This window comes from Melospiza georgiana, chromosome 5 (assembly GCF_028018845.1).
Source record: "Melospiza georgiana isolate bMelGeo1 chromosome 5, bMelGeo1.pri, whole genome shotgun sequence".
Lineage (NCBI taxonomy): Eukaryota > Metazoa > Chordata > Aves > Passeriformes > Passerellidae > Melospiza > Melospiza georgiana.
This window is the reverse complement of record NC_080434.1, coordinates 3,995,053-4,015,473: the sequence shown is the minus strand read 5'-3', so window position 1 is coordinate 4,015,473 and position 20,421 is coordinate 3,995,053. Positions and strand designations below refer to the sequence as shown.

At 41.3% G+C, this 20,421-nt stretch overlaps 1 protein-coding gene across 8 annotated transcripts in view; it reads left to right on the top strand.

Annotated features, from left to right (window-relative positions):
• Positions 1–20,421, top strand: part of STOX2 (storkhead box 2) — a 144,479-nt gene that overhangs the window by 91,126 nt on the left and 32,932 nt on the right. For 3 of the 8 annotated variants that reach the window (XM_058023963.1, XM_058023964.1, XM_058023961.1), the window contains exon 2: positions 8,182–8,280. The exons of 4 other annotated variants lie outside the window; for them this stretch is intronic. In XM_058023963.1, the coding sequence (XP_057879946.1) occupies positions 8,196–8,280 (85 nt within the window). In that variant the 5' untranslated portion in view covers positions 8,182–8,195. Of the gene's footprint in view, positions 1–8,181; positions 8,281–17,576; positions 17,685–20,421 lie in introns of those variants that run through there. One more of the 8 variants, XM_058023969.1, reaches the window with a different exon arrangement.

Here is a 20,421-nt window from a genome sequence, read left to right as displayed (position 1 = left end):
AGGTTGCTCTTAAGCTCCAGTGGCAAGAGTACTTGTTCAGGATTTAGTGCATTCAGGATTTTAAAGTAGTTGACCCAGACTTTTATGTTTGAACTAAAATAAACAGGCATATGGCAAGTGGAAGAACATATAACCACTCTGCTGCCTGAAAATTCTTTTGAGGTCAAGAATTTGAAAACAGGAACCTGTAGTGCAGTTTGTGAATACAATAGGAACAGCTGGTGCTCAGCACTTTTGAAAATGAGGTCACTTTATTCTTGGTTGAAATGTGCAAAATGGGTCATCTGGGCATAGGCTTAAGACAAAGGCTGAGCACGTGGCCATTTATAACCAAGTTGTCCATGTTTCCAGAACTAGCTGGTTAAAAGGATTCAGTGAAACAAGGAAACACTGGGATAGGTCTGCACTATCCCAACTTTTGGAAGCATAGCTCCTTATCGCCTCCCAGGACAATAAATCACTGCCATGTATTTTCAAAGATCTGCTAATGCTGAGGATGACATCATCCATATTTTCCACAGTCACCCCTCCCTCTGATGCCTTTCTGCTCGTCCTTCACATAACCTACTTTAGGAAACACTGCTCTATTGTGCAGTCCTTGGGAACGCTGCCTCTCCACCAGTCTCAGCCCTGGGACTTCTCTGGTCCTGCCAGCAAAACAAAGGAGAAAATCCCAAACATGCACAAACTCTGGAGCATCACTAGCAAAATCTAACAGTGCATTAGGAAAGATAACAAAACACTACTTAGAGCTGACTTATGATTTTTCATTATAAATATTCTGTTAAAAATATACATCGGTTAATGGCATTAAGGCCACGTATTTTACACTTTGTTACTTGGACAGCTGTTGCTAACACATCCAAGATGATAGCATGAGTCATAGGATGCAGGTATATTGAATTGGCAATTTTGAGACTGATACTGGTTGCTGTTGAGTGTTGTATGACATGCATAAGAAGTTTGGCATGAGAATTTTTATTGCATTCAATAAGAGTGTGCAGGCTCTTCCAGACCCTGCCTCCAGTCATCCCAATAGCCTGTACAGACTGGCATCTGAATGAGCACCTTGAGTATCAAGATCATAGGAAAAATTCAGATTGGAATGGATCCCAGGTGATTGCAGTCCACCCTCTTCCATGTGAGGCCATGCCATTCCTCTCAAGAGGAGTTGAATCTTTGTGCTCAAACAATGCTTTTTAAATCAAAGTAAATTCTATTAATTTATTTGGGGACTACTACATGCAAATCTCATTGGCTTCAAGCAAAAGCTTGAAGCCCATGCTAAAGTAAATTGCCCATGCTGAAGTAAAGTTAATTCAAGGACTACTCATTTTGTCATTAATGATCTTAACTAGAAGAGTATTTTGTTAAACCTAGCCATTTATTGCTTTAGTTGCAAAAATAATGATTTTATTGATTGCACAACATGTCTGTGTCTTTGTTTGCATTTTTCATGCAGTTTCGGGACTTGTTGATGATTCTTGGCCCAAGAACATATGTAGTTACATTGGCAAGAATAAACAAAGCAGAAGGGGAAAACACCACCCTGTTCTCAAATCCTGTGTATTTTGTCTCTGAAGGTGAACTTGTGCTGGAATTATTCAGGGCTGCAACTCATAGCTAGCACCACATTTCAGATGAGCCCATGGGAATGCTTCTCATTATTTTCTTATAACTGTAAGTTTAATTTTCTAAGGCAGGCTTGAAGATTGCCTTTGTATGAGTGAGGTGATTTGCCTGTCTAAACCAGGCTTATATTTTGGCTAGTCTTTAACAAGAGCTGTCAAAACGAGCGTGGAGGAACACAACAAAGTGGTGATAGCAGCAGTACAAGGAGTTCTGGACTGGAAAAGCAGAATGCAGTTAGACATTTCCATGGCTGACAAAGTGCAGCGAGTACTAAGCTGGGATATCAGCACACATTGCTGCAGAACAATGTTGCTTCTTTGATGGAAGGAAACACTTTTCAAATCCAAACCTATAGCACACATGGTACAACATGTGTGTGGTAGGTTTAGATTGGAAAAGTGTTTCCCTTCCCTCAAAGAAACTTTCACTGAACATTGATGTGATAAATGACAGCTAAGTACTTAATATGAAGATACATTACAGGTTGGGGTTTTTTCTCTGTACCACAAGGCAGTCAAAAATAAAGAAATACTACTTTTTGATACCATGTGGCTTTATTACTTTCAATTTTACCAGTGCAGGAAAGTGCTTAAAAAGTGCAGAAGATTCCCACAGTGTCTTTCTTGTTTCAGAGGTCTGGCTTGGATGAATTGCTGCACTGAAGTGTAATTAATCACTAGCTGCAACATGGAACAAGGGTGGCTGGCATAGCAGATAGAAGAAAAATTGTCTGCAGGATGCACAGATGTATGGGCCATGTCTGGCGGAGCACTGGTGTTGTCTGTCTTGCTGTCATGACATGAATTGTGTCTCTCTTTTGACTTCATCCCAAGTTTGAGTAGTTTTCAGGTAATGAGGGAGGCTGTTCTAGCTTTTGCAATCACTGTAATTGATTCTGGCTTTGCAGAAGAGGTATTTAAACAGTAATGGTAGTATTTAGTAGTCATTTGTATTTAATTTCATCCTCAGTTGAAACTGTTGTTGAACTAGTAAATATAACACTCTCCAAGTTACTTCTCTAGGATATCAGGTGTCGTCTTTCAAATCCTTGCAGAAGTTGCATGCTAAAGAAGTCACGTTTAATGTGGATCCCACTTAGAAAAGAACAGTGTCTGACATCCCTGCAGTACCTTTGATGTGACCATATTTTCTTTATTAATCAGAGCTGAAAGCTTTGTGCATGTGTTATGCGGATAAAACTCTGTGTCCTACAAAAATAGAGCAGTGATTTAGGAACCTGGTATTTCCCTTGAGGTGGGACATTTTCTTTTAAACTTTCTGCACAGCCAAGACTTGAAAGCAGCCCTTCAGAAAAGTGTAAATATCAATACAGGAAGGTTGCAAGCCAATTCTAGTTCTGCTGTAAATATTGTCATTGAAAACCTTTGAACTGCATGCGTCCCCTTCATGTGGAACAAGAGGAATAGAGCTGTGTCTCAAAGCCTGTGATCTGCTTGAAAATAAACTGTCCTCAGCACAGAGACCATGGAGCAGTTTTAGGCATGCCTTTAGAGGACAGTGCACAAGCTCTGAGTTGGGTGACTATTAGGAAAAAAAAAAAAAGGTGTGTTCTGGGATAAGACTTCTCATGCAACTTCAAGGAGACAGCTGAGATCAAACCTTTCTGAGACCACAGAGCAGGGCAAAGGGAGGGGCCCAGAGGCGATCCAAAGTTGCCTCCACCGATCTTGACATTCTCTGGTAAGCAGCAACAAAAGGAGACTAGAGCATAACCTAGAGTGTGGGTATCTGTGCTGCAACAAGAAAGACTGTAAAATCCATTGCCTTGGATTGTAAACTTAGGCATTTTAAGCACAAACAGCTCACTGCCTACCAACTACTTAGGTCAAGCGTAGGGGGCTTTGCTTCCTTAAGGTAATGACTGAGTAACAGCTCTGATGTCTTCCCCTGTGAAATGCAGTGTTGCTGCTTGCCATACTCAGTCTTGGATGATTTGTCCAACCCCTTGATTCAAACAATATTCAGGGCGTAATTAGCATTGTCTGCAATGTTCTAGTGTTAACTGTCATAAGAAATATTACTGAACATCTTACCTGTGCTAAAATCTTACTCACGTGCTTCAGACCTCCCCCCCAACACTTATGTTGACTGCAGAAGAAAAGTTTACTTAACAAGTAATGCGTGTTTGTGTGTATGTGTACATATCACAAGTACACAGACATGTTTGCTGCTGCACTTTTTCACTTTTCTGTGCATTTTTTGTACATTCTCTACTATTTAGTTTGTTCAATGCAACTTACTGGAATACTGAACACTGCATCTCCTTTGTTGGGTTTTTGTAGTATTTTCACATTTTTATTTGAAAGCTGTGGGGACCTATGTAGATTCTTTGTCATGCATATGAGCACATTATGCAGGCTTACTTTATTCTATCTCCATGAGTCTTGTTTTAACTGTTTTCTGTCTTCTGCTTTTTGTGCTAAATGCTAAATCACATGCATGATGCTTTTGTTCTCATTTTGTGGACAGATGACTCCCAAACTCTTGAGACCCTTCGTAATTCCTCTTGTCATTATGAATGCTTATATCAATATGTATTTTTAGAAGCACTTACTATGCCTTGTGTATCAGCACAAAATTTGCTTGAAATACTCTTGGAGATCATGCACAATGTTTTGTTTATGTTACTACAGTGGATTTTCATTCTTATTTCATTTAAGTAATACAATTTTGCCCAACAGTTATATTCTAGTTCTTCAAATGCTTGGTGTCAGATGCTTTTGTCTTAGTCTTTTTCAAGGGTATTTTGATCAACAAACTTAAGTCTTTGCTGTTTTAAATTGATTTTCAGAGTAATTCTTAGGTATCTAAAAATACTTGTAAAAATAATTGTAGTTTGATTCTGAGGGGAAACAGTGGGAAGGACCAAGAGACAATTTCTTAGGACCCATAATGACAATGAAGTTTTGGCTTAGCCTGACCTCTGCTGGGTAAGTCTTGGACTTGGCTCTTCCTCACTATCCCAACACAGCACTGCTCTCCACACTGTCAGTGACCTGTCCATGACCAGCAATTCAAGTCTTGACTCTACAAGTAGAGAGACTTCACCTGAATTCAGGTGCCTGATGTGTAGCTGAGGAGAAAATGCCCTTCTATTCTTGTTGTACTTATTTAATTTTTATTGCACTTGGATACCTGTTGTGCTGGGCACATAAAATAAGGGATTGTAAATGCTGCAAAGTCTTAAACTCTATGTACTGAAAGAGAAATAAGATGCAAAAGAGATGGAGGTGCAAAATATATGCAGAATAAAATATTCTCCTGCATTTTGTACTGCCATTAAATTCTGTCAGTGAAATAATAGTGCAGCAAAGAAGAATCCAGATTATTAACTATTGTGTGCAAGAGAAACCTCACTTTGAAATTTGGGTAGTGTGGAATAAATCATCCTTTGGGAGCCTGAGAGCTCTTATTCCCTCTTTTTGCAGCATAGCCATTACCTTCCCAATCCCTGTGTGGAACAGCTGAGTTAAAAACAATTTCTATAAATGATACATTCATTGAGTTGATTTTTGTTTTAAAACTATCAAGAAGGCAAAAAGAGATAGGAGTAATTCTTAACCTTTAATCATTCAACCATTGTCAGATAATAGGAACCTGTGTGTGTGTGCATGTGTGTGTTAGGGAGTGTATAAACGGAGAAAACTGTTGGTAAAATAGACCCTGTCCACTCTGAAATGAATAGTCCTGTCAGCAGTGAGGATGTAGGATGTTGTTTAGCATTTAGGTCACCTCTTTCTAGTGGCTTGATGTTGATCCCTGTTTTCCCAAGGCGTTGGGAGAGCAGTGGGCACTGCCTGTCTGCCTCGCAGTCACTGTGGCTGCCAGCGTGGCCCGAAGGGTCCCCCCACAGCGCCAGGCGAGGTCCCTCACGGTCCGCAAGGAGACACTCCGCAACGTTTGCCTGAGGGTTCTTCAGGACCAAGCTGGTTTACAGGCCTGATACCTGTCATCACCAAGCAAGGGAAAAGGGAAAAAATGGAAGTGTGGGGTACCGTATTCTCACGTGTCAGTTTGGCTTGACTGAACGGTGCTGTGAGGGAAATGGTGTGCACTCGCTGTTGTGGCACGTGTTCAGTGTGCATCACTGTGCTGGGTGGTGGGGATGTAAGTGATACTTGTTTTATGAGGTATTCTGGAACTTTGAGAACTTGTTAAAAGCTATGACTATAACTTGCTAATCTTTTTTTCCCTGAGAACTGACACCTAGAGACTGTGAAACTAGCTTGATTTGTTAACAAGTTAAAACACTGGAAGGGAAAAAAAAACCCAAAACGTTTTGAGGTTAATTCTGGCTGCTTGTACTCAGTTGTATTTTTCTTTAAATATGTAAAGTAAGGGATGTCCTAGTGCATGGGGAAATAGGGCTTCTCATTTCTAACTGAGCTTATATTCCGTGTGTGGAGGTACAAGCTCTGCTATGAAGAGAAGGGGTTCATGGAAGTAAAGTGTAATACCTGGTTGTGTATTCTCAGGAGACATGATGCCTGTGTAACTAAATGTATAACAAGCAATAGAGATTGGTAACCCATGGAGGCAACCACTGGAAAATTAAGTTACCTCTCAGGTAGATTATATGCCTAGACTGGGAGAGATTATGGGTAGATATTAACAGCATGTTGAGCTGATTGCTGACACAGAGCTGGTTCCCTTTCTTTCTTGACTTTGAACCTTAATTACACCCTATATTGAACCAAGAAAGAAAAATAAAATACAAAAAAAAAAATCTCAAAAGAATCCTACAGCCCCCAAACCTCACCCACCCCCTCCAAGCCAACAAACAAAAACATGAAAATGACCAAACCTGCAGCCCCCAGAAAAGTTTTTGAGAATCAGCTTTGGGTAGTGGGTTGTGGGAATGAAGTGAAAGTGCTGTTGCCTGGGAGGAATTCTGACTTCTGCTGTAAACTGAGCAGAAATTCTTCCTCTCCACACCACCAGGTTATCCTGTGATGAGCAGTGCTGAGCAGCATTTGGAGGCTGTAGTTTCCACCCTGCTTCCAGTCCTGCCATTATCCAGGCCAGCAGCAGAGGCCTGTGTCCAAACAGATGCTTGGAAAATGTGTTCAGGATGCCTATTTAGCATGGTTCACATGTGCCATCCACAAAGGGCCATCCTGTCACTCCCACAGTGAGCTGAAGAGCTTGTTAGTTCTGTCTCTTTGGTCTGGGTAGCCAAGGGTGCTGATGCTTGTTTGCTTGTAGGTCTGCCCTGGTCATAGATTTGGTTTGCTTTGAAGGAAAATCATTTTCCAGACAACTTCCCCTTAAAAATTCAGGTCTTCATAATGCATGGTGTCAGCATCTACTGGAAACCTGATCAGGATAGGTCTCTCTCTCACCTTTTACTTTAAATCTTTTGGTTTTTTTGCCTTTCAGCTTAAATTTTAAAAATGACATCCACTTCTGTAAAGCTGTAGATGTTTTTTCTCTCATGAGTTTAAAAACTGTCTCTATTTTTTCTTCATAATTCCTGCTCCCCCTCTACCCCTGCTTCCTTCATTTTCCATCTCATTCTGGAAGGGCATTTCCCTTTATTACATCATGTGTGCTCTTGTGTGCTCTTTTGCTGTGCCCCATCACTCTCAGCCCTCCCCTCATCCTTTCAGGCAGGATAAAGCACACTTCCAGTTACCTGTACTTTTTATCTTCTTTCTGAATCTTAAGCAGAGCTTTTCTGATCTCTCTGTGTGTTCTGGAGCAGAACATGCCAGCATCAGGACAGGGTGAGGCTGAAAGTGAAATCATGGAAGCAATGATTGAGAGTCATCTTGAAAGTAAAAAGTTAACTTTGTGATTCATTATCTTCTTTACAAGAGCTGGAAGGTTCTTTCCATGTTTGTACATTTAAAGTGCTTGCATTTTAAATGAGCTCAGGAGATTATCTGAAGATGCAAGGTGCTGGGATGAGAGTTTCAAATGCATTGTTCGAGCACATTTATGAGCTTTGGAGTCTGGCATTTGTCACATCAAAACATTTAAATTGTTCTCTGGTTTTTTGGTTTTGTTGGGTTTTGCTGTTTTTTTTTTTTTTTTTCTTCTTTTGAAAGAGGTGCAGAGGGGGTTAGTCAAAGAATAGGGATAATGGCTTTAACAAACGGAAATAGTTTGTGTGAATAATTCCAGAAGCAGGTCCTTATTCAGGCATTATTAGAAACACATTTTAAATCACTTTCACCCATATGTTATTGTGTGCATCCTTTGAGTTTATAATAGAAGGTGGTACAAAATCAACTCCCAATCTAAGGAATTCGCTTTCTGAAGAGGTTGCATGGCAGCATCTGGGGCATTCCTGAAGGATCATAATTTTTTTTTCCTCCTTTTTTTCCTTTTCACATGCTCAGAATTTACCTAGATTATTGTGGCAACTTTCTGCAAAAGTACAAAATCCTGTTAGATAAAGCAGAGGTTCAGGATGAAGTTGCTAGCTAAAATCCTTTTCTGCTTCTGAAAGTTTACTTGTGTCTCAGTTTACTGCACTTTCAGAAAGTTGGTGCTGCTTTTTAATGGACATTTTATTTTTTTCAGCTAATAGCTGGTTAATGAATAGCCCTGACTGTTGCAAGGTTACAAGAATGATGCATCCAATACAAGAGAGGCATTTGGAACATGGGGACATTTCCAGTGGTATGTCTGCCTTGTTTTGTGAGACACTATTTATCATTAAATTGACATTTAAAACAGCTGGTGTTAGGTGCTTCACTTTGTGACAGGCAGGAATTATGTCACAGGACTTGCCTCTTTTACATATTGGTAATAGATAATGAATATTAAATGATGCTATTAAGGATCTGGGCTCCAATAAGAGGCAATAGAAAGACTTCCAGATAATCTACTGTTGACAGCAGACCTCAGGCATGAGATCACAGAAATTACAGAAAAATGTCTGAATGTTGTGTTCAGGTTTCAAGAACCTGTCCACCAGTTGGATCTTCTTTTCACAATGCTTGTTTATAATTGCTGTTTGGTATGTTCTCAAGCAGTGAGAAAATGACAGCTTTTCATGGGCTTTCAGCATTGATGAGCTTTAAGACAAAACCACAGCAGATCTTTAAAACAGTTTGGGAACTTTTGCCATGCAGCAACCAAAACTCGTTTTTCCAGGGTATTTTTGTATACTTTAGAAATGGGCAATACAGAATGCTTTGCTTAGTATGATTTGTTCACTTCCAGAAAGGTTACCCTTTCAGATCCCTTGAGCATCAAAGTAGGAGCAAACTGAGAGTTGGCAGTCCCTTCCTACCTAAATGCTTGGTTAGGAGCTCCAAATCTTCTTCCCAGGAGCAAATTGTCTGCTCTGAGACTCCCACCTCATTCACAGAAGTTGCTTAATCTGCAGCATTGTACTGGCTCCAGCCTGACCTGAAAAACCCTGTAGCTTCACATTCTTCCAGCAGCAAGCCTGTGCTGCTAAGCTTGTCAGTGTCCTTCTGAGCTGATAAGCAACTTGAAAGGTGGGGAGGATGAAATCATGCTCTAGACAACACTGCCATTCTGGTTCCTTTGCTTGTGGCATGATGTTATCACTTCAGAATCAAGATGGAAATTACAAAAAAAACATTTTCAAAGCAGTCCTGCTGCCCTGCAGGAGTTTGTCTTAATGCTTGCTCCTTTGTAGCCTGTTTTCCAGGTATTCAGATGCTTTTCCAACTAGCATCCTCCCCACAGCTGCCTTCTGGTAGGGCCTGATTCTGAAGGTAGATGCACTTGGGGGCTTTGAGTCCCACCTCTTGCAGCTGCTGCAGGTGACTGTTAAACCTTTCCATGAGTGATCAATTTTTAAACCAGATTTTGTCCCCACTGTTCCTCTTAAAAGACTCTGCCCTCACTCACTGCTGTCATGGCTGGCAGTCTTGGTCTCAGCTCCAGTCTGGATCTGAGTTTGCTGAAACTGCTGTTTTCTGGGTGACGTGTGGTGAGTGTCTCCCCCAGTGCTGGCTGGCTTGGATCCTTACCATTTGTTCTGCCTAAATGCATAGCTCAGCTTAAAGAGTAGCAAACTTCTGTGGTGTAAAATTAGGTATTTTTTAAGGTTTACATTTTAACTGAGAAGGATTGTTGAGATGGTTACATTAGATGCTGAGTAAGTTTTTGGAGAGAATCTGTTCTATAGTATGTCAGCTGTTTCCTTTTGGTTTCTTTTCAGCTTGTTTTCTCTGTGAGTGTGATGAACAAGATCTCTGTCTCAGACTTAAAATATTCTGCTTTCTTCTTGTAACATTTCTTCAAGCTTTTTTTTCTCCTTCTTGCATGCATGAAGTACTTAATGCCCTCCATCTGTATGAAAATATTTTGTATATATTTCTAAAAGCTCCCTTAGGACTGTAGAATTTTTTTAAATGAAGCAATTTAAACATTTTCCACACAAATGGGCACTTGGGGCAAATGTCATTATAAAAATCGTAAGAATATTTGTTAGATATTTTCACAGTTTATTGCTGGGGTTTTGTTTATTTTTTTTTTTTTCTTTCAAGACGTGCCTCTCCAGTCACAGTGGAAACTGCAAATCAGAGAGAGTCAGCATGATTTATGTTACTGGCAGAGCAGTAAGGCATTTGTAAGGCTGGGAAGGCAGACATTAACAAGGAGGAGAAACAATAGACAGTCTTCTCTGCTTCAGTCAACATGGTGCAGGTGTTGAGGCTGATGTAATGCTGCTCCTGCTTTCCTACTCTGAGCTGTACATACATATTTATAAACACATGTGAATCAATCAAGACTTGTGTTCACAAGATAAATTAATCTCACACAGATTGAGATACAGAACAAGGCAAAAACGCTTCAATCCAGCTCAGAGTAAATGAAAGTTTTAATTTTAAACAAATGTGTTAAGATTCTTAAGTTTCACATGAGGAAATACATGATACTGGATGTTCTTGTAAGGACATATGTTGAAACTTGTTTTGTAAAATGTGAAGCTTGCATACTGTTGACTAGTAGACAGAGGCTCTATTTTGTGGAGGTTTTGGGATTCTAAGGAAATTGTTTTCTGATTTGAAACAGAGCTCCAAAGTAGACAGATTTCATGTGTAAGAAAATCCAAAACCCAGTATTTTTAGATCACATAGAACACTTAATTCCAGCAGGATCAGACTGGTTTGTTTCAAATTTGACTGTTTAAATGTTTTAAATATTGCTCTACCTAATGCATCTTTTAGAACAAACTAATTTGAAGGGAGAGAAAGAAACACTTCTTGCAGGAATGCCGTAACAGGAAGTTCTGACATTTGTCAAAATATTTCTCCCTTTTTCTAAAATTAATATGTAAAAAAGTATGGTTTTCTAATACAATTTAATATCAGTGGAATTGTATTCTACACAGTAGGATGTCTGCCATTCTTTGTGAATCTGTCATCTGTGTTTTGGGAGGATATTGCAGCAGTGGATGGAGAAATGCAGGATCCTTCCTGTCTTCTGCATGTTATATCCCACTAGAATGGTCAAAATCTGATGTCTAATAGACCAAATTCCTTGGGAAGCTCAGTTATTTACCAGGTTTTTGGAACTACTGATTTTTACCAGGTCTTTGGAACTACTGATGAAAATGGGTACATGCTGTCTCTGTAAGAGCAGCACTATTTTTAAACATATTCTTGGAAAGTGTGCTTGCTACTTATTTCCTTGTTTATTCCAGCTGCATGTCCGTACTTTGTTTAAGTCTTGATGGTCTGTTGGATATGACAAACAAAGCTTGCTTTTGCAAAACTTGCCCTTTGTAGTTGAAACCAGTGCTGATAGACCTGAACCCGGATGCCATGAAAATGAATGGAATTTTGTGAGCCTTTTTAAAGCCCTTTAAAAATTCCAGCTGTCACATGGACCTGCTGTCAGGATGGTGGCTGTGTCAGGCATTTTAGTGATGAGTGGCCATATTACCATGCAGTTTTATGATAACTGAGCAGTTCTTACCCTTAACTGCCAGCTCCCAGAGCAGGAGGTCCTGCTTCTCCACTGCCTGTGCAGACTGCCTCCTACTTTGCCCTGGGACAGGATCTCCTCTGTCTTTACAGACAGGGCACCCAGTTGGAGTTTGGCATACAATGGGGTTTTTTTGTTTGTTTGTTTATTTTTCTTGTTTGCTTGTTTTTCTGGCAGGAGTAGCCTTCTGCTAGGTTAGCTCCCTAAACTAACTCATGAGAGCAGATCAAGCATAAATGTGGGCTGTCCTGGCCTGGATGAGGACTGCAATGGATAGACAGCCTTCAGGTTGGGTAGCTCTGTTGTGCAGTTAGGCATCTATGATGAATGCTTTGACAGATGATGACTTGTCTGTGCAAGGACTTTCATTTTCCTGTGAACAAAGGAGAAGTACCACAGAGTACCACCAGCATGGTGATGGATTCCTCAGGCCATCTGAAGTAGTGCTTATGATATCCAACAGTATTTTCCAGATTTTCTTGTCAGGCTTTAGCATAGATGAGTACATAATTTCCATCGTACATTGATGTGAATGTTTCGAGGATGGATATGTTTGGTCTTTTTATTTCTTGTTTAACCATATTACTCTCTTATAAATGAAAGATTTCTAGCATGGGAGATACCATTTTGCATAAACTATTCAATAAGGTTTTCTAGACACTTAAATTTCAAAATAAATGAAGTCTAAGGAGGCCAAACATATATCTAGGATATGGCATGTACTAGGAGCTGTATAGGCAGGCCAGAGCTCTCTCTGCCCTGGTCAGCTTTGTTAATGTGAGCCAAGTAACTGCTGAACCACAGTGTTCAGCACAGACCACAAAAACTGTGAATGGTCAGTGAGCTTTCCCACATGGGCAGTGTGAATCTGCTGCTGATACATTTCTGTCAGTTCCACTCGCAGCACTGAATGCTGCACAGATGTCTTGAGTATCTTTCCAACATCTTGACCATCCCTGGCTTTTCAATCAAAGCTGTTTTCCTGGTGCTGTTTAGGAACTAAAGTAGCCTGCAGGAGTTAGTAGTGTGGAGTGTGCTAGATCTGTCCTGGAGCTTTTCCTGGTGGTTGGAAAAATCCAGGTCTGCTGTTAGAGAAACTCCTGGAGTCCTTACTGGTAAGTGTGGGGTCTCAAATTTGGTTCATGCTGTGAGTAATTTACTTGATGATCATTGGTTCAGTTCAGGTTGACATTTTTAAACCAGCATCTGAGAGGGGTAAGAAGTTGGAACAAATTGAGTGCCTAGTCTAGGTAATCTTTGCCATAATCTTTCCTATTTAGCAGTGAAGGAGAAAAGAGCAAAAACACCTGTAAACTTTCAGAATGTTAGTATCTGGGCACATTCAGCTTCAGAATTTTAGTATCTGGGCACATCCTATATATGGAGGTAGTAATTAGATAATTCCAGGGTTTCAGTTAACAGAAACTATGTGGAGAAAGCTAAGGGATTCTTTGCTTTCAGATACTGCAGAAATATGTGACCATCAGATTATTTTGTCATTTTCTTGAAATGCAAACAAGATGTGCCAATAAAAATTATGGCCATTGATTATAGGCTTATCATCCTCAAGCTAATATTCATGGCACATCTTCTACAGATGGTACAATTTGGTTGAGCAGTTGCTAGTTTAGCTGTAAGCCACTATCAGTCAGCTTGTCCTCCCTAGTTGACTGCCACATTTTTCCTCCTGTATTTGAGGGAAAAGGGAATCATAAATGTTTAATAACTGAAGATAGATGGTTGAGCCCAAAGATAAACACCAAAACTGATAAAATAATTTTGAGCATTTTTTTTCTTTTTCCAAAGGAAATTAAAAAATAGCAGTAATTGATTAGTATGTTAAGCTGAAGCTTGCAAGGATGAAGTGATCTTACTGCTTCCAAGGCCTCACAGATAACCATTGTATCTGAAATATGTTGGCTCCGTCTGAGTTCGGTTGTGAAGTCCTTCAGGCAGTGCCAGTCATCCAGGTCTTGTAAAATGCCAGACAGAGCTGTTGTCATCCACTAAAGAACCATTTCCTCATATTTGACTTGTAGAGAAAGCAATGGATGTCACCTCATATTTGACTTGTAGAGAAAGCAATGGATGTCAGTGGCATTAGAGAAGGAAATACAATTGCCAGCATGTAAATACATTGGAGATGATTGGCAAATAGAGAAGCCAAAGCAATACTATGTGAAATTGATGTACAGGCTAGAACATGTTTCAGCACAGTATGGTCATATGGCTTTTTAAGGCAACTTTGCACTGTCTTCGCTTGTAGCTTCTGTGCTGAGTCTTGGCCTGGGATTTCCTGTATGCCAGAGGTTGCATGATCATAGGAATCACCTGCTCTTGCTTTTTTATACTGCCTGGCATGGGGAAATTTGATTTATAGAAGGGTTGGTTGGTTGTTTTTTTCCACTCAGTTCTTCACTGGTTATGAAAGAGCAGTGCCAGTGTTCCTGTGGATATTGTGTGTGCATTGCCAGTGTGTAGTTGCAGGGTGAGGGAGATCCTAGCACTTATGCTGCCATCCAGTAGTTCTCAGTCTTGCTTGGAGGGGGTGGGAATTGCCTTTCAAAATTGATATTACTCTGCTGAGTTACCTTCTTGATCTCTTTCATCCATTGTTCAAGTGCAAAGTTTCTGTTTAGTTCACCTCATCTCCAGTAACAGTTTGTATGTCAAAGTTTGGAATGAAAGCATTTGTGCTTTAATGTGTGCACTAAAGCACAAATTGGACATCTTCCTTAAGTAATTAAAACAATGGATGAGCTTATAAAAAGAGGAATATTGAAATTCAAGCTGAATGAGTGGTTAATAGGCTGCCAATCTTATCTCTGGTCCCTCTGCACCTGAGTGCTGGAGGCAGATGAGGTCACGGTGCTGATTCCTGACCACAGCACGCTGCAGACACCTCCTGTCTTGAGTATCTTAACACACAAACAGTGTTTGCCTAGCTGTGTCCCAAACACCGAATTACTGTGACTGTAGTACTGCTTTAGCTTTCTTGTAAATATCCATCAGCTAGGTGTGGTTGGGCTGTGCATGTTGCTGATGCCTGAGGACCATAAGATACACCAGCCCTAAAAACCAAGATGTCCATTTACACTTGTGAAGAAAGCCCTGAGCCCAGGTTCAGAGAAAGTTCAAATTCATGCTCAGGATCCACAGCAGGCACCTATTGTTACCCTGTGATTTGCCTTCATGAACTTATTGTCCTGATTGCTTTTGATGAAACCAAGAGAGATGGACAATGTGGTTTGATTTAGCTTTCGATTTGCTCTATAGCTGTGGTTTTCAGCATGTGTGCTGATCACTGTTTTGACAAACCATATTTTGGTCATAGAACCTTCTGCATCCATTAAAAATAGAAGCAGTGGGTCTTTGTACACTTCTTGTGCAAAAACATTTCCATTATGGTTGCCCTTTCAGACAATAACTTCTAAATATAGGTGACTAATCAGCTGAAGTTTTTGCACAAGTTCAGATTCAGATTCTGCTCAATAGCAGCCAGAGAGGAGTATTTTGCTGTTGGTCCTTTGACTCCCTTAAACTCTAAAAACAAAACAGCAAAAACCTTGGATCAATCCTGAAGCCGCGTTGAATTGAAAGTTGCATAGAATACTTGATGGGTATTTTGAAGTACTTTTGAAGTGGGAGGTGGGTTTAATGGCAGTGGCTGTTCAGATTTATTTCTGGCATCAGCAGCACACGTCCCATCACATCACTGCCCTCAGGGAGGCAGAGGGGGGTTTGTCTCTTTGTACTGCTTTTTTGGAGTGCCAGCCCCAGGGTTTCTTGTGAGGACAGAGTGCTTGTAGATGAATTGGATGGAAATCTGCTTTACCATCATGTAAAATCAACAACCTCGAACACAAACACAAAGCCCCACGACCTCCAGGCCAAAGAAACCAATCAACAAAACCCTCCTTCTTTTATTTTAGTTTCTGAGTTCTCCGTGTCTGGGATTTTGGCCGTTCCTGAAGCAGCAGCAGCAGCACACAGGGGTGCATGTCCTGTGGGAGTTGCTCACGCATCCAAAATGGCTGGGGCGTGGGTGGCCTTTGCTAGGGGAGAACACTCTGCTGGCTTTTGGTTGAAAATGTCGTGCAAGGGTGGGAGTAACGTCCCATCTTCCGACTAGGCGCATGCTGCTTTTCCTCCGTGTTTCGGGGCCTGAAGCGTTGGCAGCTTTCCGGGATGGGTTCGGCATGGGAGCTGTGGGACCGGGCCCCGCGTTGCCGCGGCGGCGGGCGGGCAGTCGCGCCTGGGCGCTGCCGGAGGCGCCGCTCGGTAGGTACGGCTCGGTAGGTACGGCTCGGTAGGTGCCGCGTCCGGTAGCGGGGAGCCGCCGGGCTGGCAGGGGCGGTCCTTGCCCGTTCGGCTCGCTTGCCCGCCGTGCTGCGCGGTACAAGCTTCGTCAGCAGCGCGGCGCGCTGGGAGGCTGCGCTGTAGCGGCGGGCGGGTTGTGCCCCCGGGGCAGCGCTTCCCCCTCAGGTGCCTGGCCCTGAGCTCGGCATCGGCCTGGGCTGGCTGCAGCGGGCCGCTGGCAGGTGCCGGTGCCGGTGGAGGCCCAGCGTCTCCGCAGCGCTCCGCTGCACGGAGGCGGCCGCGGCGCGGCTGGGCGCGGGGATCGTGTCGATCGTGTCTCCCGGCACGGCTCAGCCCTGGGAAGCTGCAGAGCTCAGTGGCAAAGCGAGTAAGTCTGGTCTATCTAAGCACTTCCTTTGAGGTTCTTTATTGCTGCTGCTGGAGGGCAAAAGAAACAACGTTTTTAAATAGGTTGCAAAATTTCAAAGCCTGTTTAAAGCACATTGAAGCATCTCGTCGGTCCGTCTGTGTTGTTTTTTCTCAACGTTTTTAATAGTTGTCCTGCTGCAAAATAGAAATACAAATTTTCCAGACTGATGGGTGAGACTCCCAAGGTAAAGCCTTGATCAGCTACTGCAAATCTGTCCAATGTTTTCTTCCAGTTCTAGAACAGAAATTGGTGTTAGTGCCTACACTCATAGTGCTGGAAGTATCTCCTTCCAGCTCCTGTAGGGCCTTGGTAAAGAATCTCCCTGAAGTTGCAAGATACTCTCATACTGTACAATTGCTTGCACCACAGGTCAGACTGAAGATTGTGAGGCAGTCTGTTTTAGGACTTTGAGATCTTAATCTTAAAATCTGGGACGGTCCCTGTGGGCTAAATTATGCATACATAGTACACCTGATGTGGTGGACCTGCTGCTCATGTCAGATAAGACTATATGCATATAGTAGCTAGTTTCCAGGCAGCCTGAGTTGCCAGGCATCTAGAAAAGTGAGTAATTCAAAAATATGGGAAAAGTCTGCATCTGTAGGCATGCACGGACCATAGGATTTCTGTGAATAATGTAGGTAAGTCTGTTGTCACCTGGTATCACCCTTCCTTTTATCCCTCCTTCCCTCAGCAGATATTTCTAGACTTCCTTTTGTATTTTTTTTTCTAGTCACTTTCTGAAACTTATTACTAGCTTTGAATACTTGTGAATAAACTAGCCAGCAGACCCTTGAGGAGAGTGGTCTGACTGATGTCTGTGCTTGCAAAATCAAATGACTGAGGAGTCCAAAGTTATGAAAGTTTTTTCAGAATTCATCTCCCATGTAATAGCTCAGGAGGTAGCCTGCAGTTCATTCCATTACTTAGGAGCTGTTAATGAAAGCAATACCTTATTTTACAGTATTATGGAAAAAAGGATGCATGCCAGACAAAGACAATTTACAACCCATTTATTTTCAGCATTCTCTTAATGCCCATTATTTGGAGTAAAACCCATCTTCTGACAGACCAGCTTCTTAGTTCCCTTAATCCTGCAACAAAGTGATAATCCTTTATTTGTGACCTCATAGGCTGTTGCTACAGAGAATGCTGTGATATCAGAAAGCCAACACTGTGACTTCACTGTTGGTGGAAGCCATAGTTGAAGATGACCCACTCTGGAGGCCTGGGGGCAGTTCATATCCTTTTGGAATTGTGCAAGTGCTTCCTAAGGAGCAGTATCTGGCAAACAGAGTTGCATAATGTCTGTCTACCTAGGGGATGAATGAGACAATCAGAGGCCGCGTGTGAGGGGAGAATATGCGGTGATTATGATTTCAAGGTAATTTTTGCCCTTGGAAGATGTTACCAGGAAGAAAACTGTCACCGGGAAGCTAAACTCAGCTTTTGTATCCTCAGTCTCCAAAGATAGGAAGAATACCAGAAATGTACTCTCTAAAGCAAGAACTTCTTACTCTGTGTACCTTAAGAATATAATTTTGTAACCCTCAGACTTTTCTTGGAAACACTAATTGCATCAAAACTTCCATCAAAAAATGTTTGTCAGGAGCAAGGCAAAAGACGTGTAAATCACATACAAACCTCTATGCCCTAAAGTAGACTTTTAAGCTCTTGTTTGTAAACTGAAGTATGAAGGAGAAGTGTCCAAGACTTTCAGGTATTTCCAGATACCTTACATGCCTGGATTCTTTTTACATTTGAGTGTGAGCTTCTGTGCCATGTTCCAGAAATGAGTGCCTAAAATTAGACTTCTTAGTAAGTCTTGATTTTAAGAAGTACTGATAGTACAGCAGCACTCAATGGAGATAAAGGGAAATGAAAACCCACATCAGGTTTGAAACTCAAGCTGCGACTATTAGAAACAACATATGGCAATAAAAGCCACATTTGGCTCCCTTACTATCTCTGCCTTTTCCCATAACAGGAAGATTTTCCAGAAATAGTACTTGCAACTCTTAATGTCAATGGTTATGTACTCTTGAAGACTGAAGCTATCAGAACCCAGAAAAAAAATACTAATAGAAAATTAATTCCTTTGTTTAAACATTCAGTTTTGAATGCATCATGATCATATGATTGAACAGCAGGAAGATATATGCTTGCCTGTAACAAAATTAGTATTTTATTTTTACTCTTGTTTATTCCATTTTTAACTTTCACCTTTTTGTGCATGATACAACAGGTCATGCAGATGAATTTAGCAGGATTGTACTACCAACCCCATTGATAAAACTTCTGGAAGTTGTACAAACTAAATCAAGTTAAACAAAACACTCTTACTCCAAAATAAATGGCTATTTATGTAGGTATGGTTACACCAAGATAGTTCTGACAGTAAATTAGTTTTTTAGACCAAAGTCCTGAGGTCAGTTTCCATCTTATCCCTCTTACACAGATGTTCTCCAGATTATGTTCCAAACTTGTATCAAACTGGATACTGCACAACAAATCCATGTTGGAATAACTCAGTTAAATGCAGTACCAGAAATGAAATACCACAGTTTAAAGCAAAAATTCTCATGCATTATGCATAGGCTTTGCAGACCATGCAGGACACCCTTCACATTTTCAAGTTCTTGTGGATTACACCATCTTTTTATGGAGCTACACGTGCATGTGTGTTTTTAACAGCTGCTCATAAAGCAGCAGAACACTTCTAAAGACAGTATTGGTGATGACATGCTGAACTGCTTTCACATGTTTCTGTTCAAACTACCCAAACCATTAACATGCTCCCTTAGTAATGTTGTATGTGTGTCTTATTGTCATGCACACTACTAATTTAGTCTCAACTTTTTTTACTGTCCTGTAAGCTCCCACCCTTCCCCTAGCTTTGATCTTTCATCATAAAAGCTTAGAGGCAGCTTTTTGGATATGAAGCTAAATGTTTCTTTTTAGCTGTTCTGCCTGTTCCAGGCACTGGGAGGGGAGGAGGGCTCTTTCCAAGGCAGTGTAGTAATTGTAGGTACCCTTGGCAGGTGCTTGGTGCTCTGCTGGGGATGCTGCCTTTCCTGGCCATTGGCACCTGGGCTCAGGCTTGGGTCTGCAGCACAAGATAACATTTGTTCTTTCGGGCTTATGTGCAGTGCCATGTTTACTGATAATCAGAAGTGCTTTTGCACCAGAGAGCCTCCTCAAGCTCTGGTTCTGACCTAACTGAAACCTAACTTAGGTTTTCACCTAAGTAGGGGGTGCCCTCAGGCCAGTAAGATCTGGGTGAGTTAAAGTACTGTCTGTGGACATTGCTTGGTGAAAGAATATGATGGTAACTATAAGGATTTTTTTCTTAATGGCCAAGAGTAAGGAATTACAACATGGTGACAAGATACAAGGAAAGACTTATTTTGTTGTTTTAATGTGTGTTAGAAAATAACTCTCTTGCTATGGCGTAAAATATAGTAATTCAGAGTTTGGGTTTATGTATCCTCTATGCTTTGATCTCAACCTTTTTTGATACATTATTTTTTTCTCATTGTGTCCTGTGTTTGCTTGTGAAATTTGTTAAAGAAATTATCTTGATTCTCCTTTTGCTAGCCTTTTGGTTTAGTTCAGTTGAAGGTGAGATCATCATCAGCTCCTGAGATCATCTCAGGAATCTAGCCTTGATATCCTAGTTTAGGTCTCTCTATACTGAATAAGAGGGCAAAGAGACAACTATTTTTATGTGCTCTCATCTTTCAGAAAACTGGGTCATAGCGACACTCAGGGAGCACAAGAACTCTACGCTCTAGTGCTTTGTAAATGCTTAGTGGAAGTCCAAAAGAAGAGACTTGTCAAGCTCAGTTTAGTGTGGAGAGGAGAAAAAAGAAGGATTGCCCCTTCTGGGCCCTGTAAATGGTTAATGGTGCTTTGTGCAGCAGGGATCAATACCAAATGTTTGGGGTTTAATAGCTGTACAAGAAATCTGAAGGGTGGAATGGATAATGAAGTGGTAACCCTGTCTGTCAGATCACAGTTGTTCAGGTTCATTAAGACTGCTGAGGAGGATTTCAGAGGGGACTAGCGACAGCTGAGTGAAACAGCTGAGCAATTCTGCAGAGTAGTGACATCAGCACTGT